At 40.1% G+C, this 8809-nt stretch overlaps 2 protein-coding genes across 2 annotated transcripts; one reads left to right on the top strand and one right to left on the bottom strand.

Moving 5' to 3' along the window:
* Positions 1-2339: 2339 nt before the first annotated feature.
* On the top strand, positions 2340-2942 carry LOC306880881 (ADP-ribosylation factor-like protein 14; the record flags this gene model as incomplete). The annotated part of the gene is made up of 1 exon (XM_079434681.1): positions 2340-2942. The coding sequence occupies one exon, from the start codon at positions 2340-2342 to the stop codon at positions 2940-2942; it is 603 nt and encodes a 200-aa protein (XP_079290807.1).
* A 4431-nt stretch (positions 2943-7373) lies between these two features.
* Positions 7374-8622, bottom strand: LOC306880877 (guanine nucleotide-binding protein G(I)/G(S)/G(O) subunit gamma-5-like). Its single transcript, XM_079434677.1, has 3 exons — positions 8471-8622; positions 7904-8047; positions 7374-7826 (listed from the first exon to the last, which is right to left on the bottom strand). The coding sequence occupies exons 1-2, from the start codon at positions 8549-8551 to the stop codon at positions 7922-7924; spliced, it is 207 nt and encodes a 68-aa protein (XP_079290803.1). The 5' UTR covers positions 8552-8622; the 3' UTR covers positions 7374-7826; positions 7904-7921.
* Between the last annotated feature and the right edge of the window lie 187 nt (positions 8623-8809).

Below are 8809 nucleotides of genomic sequence, written 5' to 3' on the forward strand. Positions count from 1 at the left end.
TCAAATCAGCATACTAGAATGATTTCTGAAGGATCATGTGACTGAAGACTGGCGTAATGCTGAAAATTCAGCACAGGAATTAATTACATTTTAATAAATATATATTTTTAATATATATACTTTCAGGACACAGTATATACGAAGAGTTCATTTGCAAAATCAGATAACTCAACAGATAACAACAATTTTCAAAAATCATGTTTCATTGTGCGTTCCAATTAATCTCAATCAAACTACAGTTGGGTTATTTTGATTAGTCTAAAAATAACTGAAAATACAGCTAACTAACAATAAAACAAAAGCATGATTTTTGAAAATTTATTTATGTTATGTTTTTGCAAATAAACTTCATTATATATATATATATATATATATATATATAATAAGGGATGAGGGGTTTCTTTCAAAAACATTTTTTTTATTCTATAAGGTATAGGCCTATATATATTTAAATAGATTTTTTCTATTTATCAACTGGGGAAATGCTCCTGTTACCTCTACCAATTACTTGAAATAAGCTGTTGTAATTAATTCCATATATATCCATTGAAATAAATGTAAAGCATTTTATACAGGTTCATGGTTTATGTTTCAAATTTGGTACATTTGAAAACACATATAGCCTATTAATATATTATTTGATCAGTTTCGGTATGTTAATGGTATCCTAGATTGGTCATTGTAACAAAACCACACCTGTTGCAGATCAAGAAGGCATTTCATTTTGTTATTTTTTATAGTTATCTAATACATGTAAGTTTGTTGACACCCAAAGCTGGTCAGGCCATGGGTAAAGCCTGGTTTGGTGGTCTCAGCAAGGCTAGTTTAAACTGGTACAGCTTTCAGCAGGCTGGGACTGGGAGACCAGTAAAAGCCAGCTTAGCCTTTATTGATCTCGTGTGTGAGAGCACAGATTGTGAGGCAAATAATAAGCAAATAGAATAAGCATATGACGCTTTGCTGTTTGCATTCCTCCTGACAGACTGACTGATGTATTTTCACAGGTCCAGCCGCGGTAACCTTACACTGCAGCGCCGTGTCCGAGCTTAACGGGGACGCGCTGCCGGATGCCTGGCGGTCCATCGTGACAACCGGGGCCAGGTGTAAAGCCCCAGAATAGCACCAGCATTGTTGAGTCCAGTAGACTATTATCGGGCCTGTTGCCACTAAGCTTTCTGTAAATCTGCGCTTACTCACTCTTCCTGGATCTGACGCCCAGTAGTTCAGTCGTAGCGTATAAATGCACGTTTGCGCTCAGTGTTGGCACGACTTCACGAGACACCCTGCGGCCTACATTTCAAGGATTTTTCCACGCAAATAAAAAATAATAATAATAATGGGCCAGTGTAGTTCAAGGACACCCGAGCAGTTTAACGAGTTCACATCACTTATAACTACAAAGTTGTGTGAAAAACGTACTCCCGGCTTTTCGCAAGAGAAATGGAGAGCGGACGCCTTTCAGAGCGAAGCGGCTGCGGAGAGACGGCGCCGCGGCTGCGGGACTCACGACGACTGCTCCGGGCTGGTCTTTGTGGCAGATCCAACCGGTGGGGTGTGGATAGACGAAACCCTCGGAAGACAAAGGTGAACCTGTGGATGTGAAGTTGGGGTCGTTGTTGTTCTTGTTTTTCCCTGAAATCCATCCTGAGGTCTCTAAAGGTGACGACAATGTCAACAGTGCTGGAAGCATCTGGAAGGATAGAGATGGGATTCTTGGATGTCTGAGGGGCACTTTGAACTTTTTTGTTTCTGAGATGGATTTATTTGAAGAGTTTTGCCAAGACATTTATGATGACACTTACTGCCTGATCACAGTCACACGTCATGTGGTCAGTTGTTAAATATAATGGGAAACCCATGGTTCATTTCTTTAAACTTATAGTCACATGTCTCAGGGCGACAACTGAGAACTTATAATTATTTATTTTATATCTATTTATATATATATATATATATTTATTGTGCAAGGGTTCAATTTTCAAGTTCCTACTTCATGTCAAATTACATTCTTTAGTTTCTTTAGGCTCTTTAGCCATTTTGAACATATGTGACATGGGAATCCATGAAAGAGATTTTAATTTAGTTTTATCATGGAATATTTTGTTTAAATGTGTACATTAAGACAGGACAGATAAATTAAGCAGAACTCCGTTCAAGGCATTCTTAGCATATCATTTGGGAGGTGTCCTGTGATACTTTGACCCATTAATCATACAGCACTATGTAGATAAGATAGATATAATACATCACTGAGTAACGCAGACACCATCTTAAGTAAACTCACATTTCTTGAGAACACAGTGAGAAGCTTTGGTGTTCGTCTACATCTGACATATACAATGGGGCATTCAGGATCCAGACACAAACCTGAAGCCCGTATCCTCCTCTTAGGGCTTGACGGAGCTGGAAAATCAACACTTCTTTACAAACTGAAGTACAATGAGGACTTCCACACGGTTCCTACAATTGGATTCAATGTAGAAATGATCGAAGCGAAGAAGAACAAGGACAAAATCCTCCTGACCGTGTGGGACGTTGGAGGGCAGATTAAGATGCGAGCTCACTGGAGGAACTTTTACCAGGACACAGCTGGAATTGTGTTTGTTGTGGACTCTTCTGATATTAAGCGCCTGGACGAGTCCAAGAGTGTGCTGGAACAGACCTTAAAGAGTGACCACCTCAGGGGACTCCCGGTAGTGGTTCTAGCCAACAAGCAAGATATTGAAGGAGCTGCAACGGTAACAGAGATCACAGAGCAGTTTAACCTGAGAAAGAGTTGCAGTGAACGAGACTGGTTCATTCAGCCGTGTTCGGCGCTGACTGGAGCGGGTTTGGTGGACGGCTTCAGACGAATGGCACACCTGGTGAAAAAGACACCCGAGGACAACATCAAAGAGACTGTGAAGTATATAAGATCAAAATCGGTTATGTCAATGAAGTAGCAGTGCACACGGTAACTTATTAACCACTCTTTATGGAAGGTTATGTATACAATGCTACTAAATTTGGATAATTTATAACATGTGAACTGAGAAAAAGTACTAAAAGATACTAAACTACTTGGGTTATAAATGAATTCATTATAGTAACCAAGATAAAATTCTTTTGTCTGTAACGAAAAATGCCCATACAGTGCAAGCTGTTAACCACGCTGACAAAAAAAAAAAAAAAAAAAAGTTCATACTAGTTGTTCAGAATGGGAAGTTGAGTTATAAGGAACCATAAAAGGGTCTAAATATTAACATGAATTTATTGAATGTATTTAACATATGCTGTAAAGTATATAAAGAAGTTCTACATTATTTAAAAAAAACAAAAAAAAAAAACCTAAAAGGCACCAAATGTTACTTGGTTATAAATCATGAATATATTAATGTGTCAGGAAATAAAGAACGCGGTGTGATTTAAGTCAAACAAACTTCATTTGAGATGCATGAATTTTAATGCATAAACATGCTCTGTGACCACAGCATCTGCAGTAATGACAAGGACCAAGATGAGAGGTTCTAAAACGTTTTTATTTATTTTTTTTAGAAAAAGGTCAAGTTGTGGTTTTCCATTTTTTTTCCTTGTGCGGAGGGTCACTGTTCAAACCCGCTCCCCTCTTCTGAACTGAAAAGATCAGAAGCATTAAGGAACAGGCCCTTCTCTAATGGACTGAAGCGTTCGGTCTCTTGATCGGTTTTAAACTCCAGCTCATCCATCACGGCACTCGTCTCGGTCGAGTTGAATAAGAGCTCCACCTCAGCGACAGATGCAGAGGGGACCTCAGCTGGGCCGGACTGCAGGTACCTAGTTGATTGGGTTATGGTTTCTTGCTTTGGGATCAGAAACAAAGGACCTAATGTGGCAAGCTTGCTCCAGTCTGTTATAAAAGGAGAAGGGCGTTTAAGTGCAATGTAACAAATTAAAAGCAGTTGAAGAACGAAAGATTAAATTTGAAAACCTTTGTTGGAGTCTGTTCCTCTCTTCGACACACCACTGGCATATTGCCTTGAATGTATGAGAGCTCTAAATGGTTCCAATGACTGACCAGGTCTCACGTCATAGAAACCGGCCGATCTGTGTTTTGGGGCCAAATAAGGCTGCTTGACAGGAGGGGCTAGTGTGACGCGGAAAGGCTGGATTGGTTCTGGCTCTGCTGCAGCTCGGTCGGATGGCTCACAGGTGTTACACACCTCGTCTCCTCCATCCACAGACTGCCACCTGCAACATCCACAGAGATCTTACATAAAGAGCAACTGGTTTATACAAGAGACTTTAAAGCCAGTCATTACCTTCCATCAATAAAAGAACATGCTCGATTCTGAGAGCTCACAGGATACGCAGCAGGGATAGCTTTTAGGTTACATGTGACGAATACCTGTTTCAAATAAAACCAGGAGGCATTGCAGAGTTACATTACGCAGACAAATAGTCTGCCAACCCAAAAATTGTAATTTACTCATCCTCATGTTGTTCCAAACCTGTATGACTATCCAACACAATGGTATTGTAAGAGGAGGTTCTAATAGTTTTGATCCATGATAGGAAAAAAAAAAAGCCATCATACACTTTCTACTTTGTAAGTGGTAACGGAGGAAAAATTGGGAATCATACACTAAAAGTCTGGTAGTGCGTGATCCTCATTCACTTAAAGTCAATCCATGCACAATCTCAGGCAGAAACGGTCGCCTTGTTACTAGGAGATGCAGGATAAATTAAACTTAAATCAGCTTGAAACCACAAACGTCTGATACCCTCAAACTACATGGAATCAAAGTCTGAAGCTTAAATAAAAACCTGCGTTTATCATACGGCATGCTATTTTCTATGAAATCTGTCGCTCAGAGTGGCCAAATTCTGTACACAAGTCATGTAGGTGTTTCTGTCTTTGACAACCTTCATTCCTGGGTGAACAATCCTTTCAATTAACCTTCATTTCTGCTCACCAAGTTGCTGGTCAATTTGTAGAATCTGAAGGCATCCAGTTGCAGGTTTAATTTGCTGCCTTGGCTCCTCGGCAAGAACTTGGAGCGAGAGTACAAACTCCTACTGTCTGCAAGACATCTGAAAGCAGTCTACATGATTAGAGCTTCCTTTCCAGAAGTTCAAAATGCTCAATTCAAGTGTACAAACAACCCGGTAGAGTGTTTCTCAGTGCCAAGACCAGCAGACAGTTCTTGCATAACACTTTATCCATTCCTTCGGATCACTTATTCGTTTTTACTACAGGACCAGTATTGGTAACTTTAGGACCAGAGTTTAAAGTCTAAGACGCAGTAAATCAATCGAATCTGACAAAACTCACCCATGATGATCTACAAAAGAATATTTGATGTCGCTAGGAACCACGCCATAAGTTGGTGTAGCCACACACCAGTCAATATACAGGAGGAGGGGGAAGTGATTGGCCAAGGTAACCGATGCTTGAAGGTGTATCGCATCCCCAAGGAAATAGATGTTTGAGCCTCTCTCATACTGCCAATCATCTTTAAAAAAAAAAAAAAAAAAAACCTGTTATATAATTCTGAAGCAGAACGTGGTATATTTAAATACTATACCATTCATCAGTCGGAGATGAAAGTCCAGAAAATCTGTGGCAGAAACAGTGGAAGCAAATGGGATCCAAGTGGGTTCCACTGACGCACTGTCAACACTGTACCGCCTTAAGAGGATGTAAAACAAAAGTCAAAGCTAAAATTAATCCAAAATGAAGAAATCTTGAGGTATGTCAGCGTACCTCCGGTATTGGCACTGAACAGGTATAACTGCACCTTCCTGGCGAAGTACACCATCAGGAGATGGTAGAGGAGAGTACACAACGACATTTGAATATACTACAGAGTCTCCAGTTACCTGAGAAAACAAAACTAAACATGCATGTGAACCATTTACCAATGGTTTGCAATCATCACTTAAAAGTGGTTCCCCGTTCTTTGAGGCCTGCCAAACTAGTTGCCTACTAGTCTTCCAGTCAGATTATGTGACAAGCAAAGACTCGAAGAAAACCACCAGAAAGCAGGAACTGGCCACAAACCGATAAAAACAGGTTTGTATCGTGAAAAGCGCTATACAAATAAACTTGAATTGAATTAAGACAAGACATTTTTCAGCAGAACACCCATCTGTAAAAGGTCTTCAGGTAGTATGTGAACTTACAGACAGTTTGATTCCACAGTCTCTGAAATAAGCAAATATGGTCAACTGTGATCCTCCAGTTTGCACAGCTCCACATGATGCTGATGGGGAACCCAGCCACAGCTCCTCAGCATAGACTGGAAACCCCGACGCAAACAGGTCTATGTTCATCACGACCTCTATCGCATCTTCGTGGCAGTACACGGACACAGTTTTCTGACGCCGCTGTGGAACGGGGTCGTTTGTTTTAGGCGGAATCACGGCCTGATACTGATTGCTCAACAGCTGCTGGCTTGCCAAAGGCCCTTCTTGCTGGAACGTACGAGGATAACATTCAGTGAGCAGGGGCGTCATAAACAAGACGGCAATACACCATGTTAACATCCTACTTAACCACATCTCGCCAGCTAAATAATTAAATCAGAAACACAAAAACCAGCTTATCAACGATGCAAACACAACACCACGTAGGTCGCCGTTTTTAACAGATTAATGAAGATCGCTTTTTATTCCAGCATTACCTGCCTAATCACTCACCCAAACCACGTGCACCTGATTTCTATTCTTTCAGACCAATTAGGTTCCATGAAAATATTTAGAAGCAATGAGGTTGCTGCACCTGTGCATACGATATGAGGCTTATTGAAAATATTTAAGAACTTTATGAAATCTATTTAGATTTTTTTAACTTCACATGCAATGCAACAAATGATCTTTTAAATGTTCATTTGTAAGAACAAATATTCCATGTAAACCCCAAATAATGTAACAAAAATACATTTAAATATAGTTTTAGGTGGAGTAAAGCATGCCACACTGCTTGCAACAAACTGACGATAACCGTTTTATGACATTATGAAGAAATTCTCATTAAAGCCTAAAGCGTTGGTCTAAAACTCAATTCCTGGAGGGCCACAGCTCTGAAGAGTTTAGCTCCAACCCTAATCAAACACACCTGATCCAGCTAATCAAGGTCTTCAGGATCACTAGAAACTTCCAAGCAGGTGTGATTTGGAGCTAAACTGTGCAGAGCTGCGGCCCTCCAGGAATTGAGTTTGAGACCAATGGCCTAAAGCAATACCATATCATATATTTAGTTTGATATAGTGGTCTATTATTGAATATGATGTTCACAGTGGAATTGCATGTCACTGTGATAAAACTGTAGCTTCTGTTCGGCTTATAAAGTTATTAACATATCCTCAGCAATTTACAGTAAAACTTTACAGTAAGGATAAAACAACAGAGACATGTAGAAATCAATGGGTTTATTTTGGGTTATAAAAAGTCTAAGGCAGAGAAGATAGAGAAATAGACTACAATGTTAAAAAGGCACAATAAATTACTAAGTTTCCTCTGCTGTGCCACACAAAAATACAAAAGCCTTCCCTCCACAAAACTGGAGCGTTGTTTCTCTCATATTAAGGCAGACTTTTTAGTTTGAGGTCTTCAAACTGAAATCTGAGGGCTGTGAGAAGGAGACAAGCAGAGATATTAAACAAAATTCTTCTTCTAAAATGGAAATGCACCATAACAGACAAAGCAGCCAGAGCGGCAAATCCTTTCAGTTCTTGTTTTTGTGTTTATGGCATGAGGTATTAACTGGCAAGACGACAGCTGCGTGCTGCTGCTTTTTCAATTACACATCATGGCAGTGGTTTTCTTCTTTTTTTCCCAGCAGAAATGTCACAGGAACAGGAAAAAGCCTGGGAAGACACACATAAATTGTTAGTTTCGGTTTTATATTGTTTAGTTTTTAACCAATTTGGAAACTCGTTCTTACCAATGGCATCATGGACCCTCACAAGAAGGAGCAAACCTTCTGTGTCCTGAAGGGGTTGGTGCTGGAAGACACACCGGTCAGCAGGGGATCTTGTAGGGCGTTCTGAATGCAGAACTGCTGAAGCTCTGCAGCCGCCTGAGAAACCTAAATAAAAACATCACAACATCTCACAAATGGAAATATTAAGTGGGTTGTATACACAATCAGTTAAAATGCTAAATACGTAATCATACTAACAGACACGCAAATACATTGGAAATGGGTGTAATAGCAGAGTAATGTGTATTTCTTGCCTATGTTTCTTATAAGGGAGGGTCTACATAAACTAACGTTACTCATTCTAGCTAGCTAGGCATAGATCACATTTATTTTCCAGAGACTGTATAATGCTCAGTTTGTTTAATTGATATTAGTACTGCTTCGCTACAATATAAAATGATTTCAATAACACAACTGAGAGGCACTGAAACAAAGCTAACGGGCTACAGGTCCACGCCCAAGCTCAACCCGGCGGCTAACTCACTAGCTGCAGTTCCCTCAGAAATTAAACCGCTAACAGAAACAAACCTTTACTCTGTTGATGTTTGCCTCGAAGCGCAACTGCTGAACGACTTTCTTCATCGCAACAATGTTTGATGAGCCTGACATGATGTCTGATATTTCTAATCGATGTGCTACAGCGAAGACAAAAGTTGTGAGCAGGCGGTTTCCGGTTGGTTCAGTCCGGAAGTACATGAGAGAAACGATTCTCTTCGCGTATTTTGCCGAAACCTACTATGGCGAAGGCTTCACTCATGAATATTAATAAGGTCCTGGCAAGTGACCTTCCGCTTGCGTTCTTTAGTCTAATTAATATTCATAAGACGAGCCTTCAGCGTAGTATGATTGGATCATCCATCAGCCGCG

The sequence above is a fragment of the Barbus barbus genome (assembly GCF_936440315.1).
Source record: "Barbus barbus genome assembly, chromosome: 15".
Classification (NCBI taxonomy): domain Eukaryota; kingdom Metazoa; phylum Chordata; class Actinopteri; order Cypriniformes; family Cyprinidae; genus Barbus; species Barbus barbus.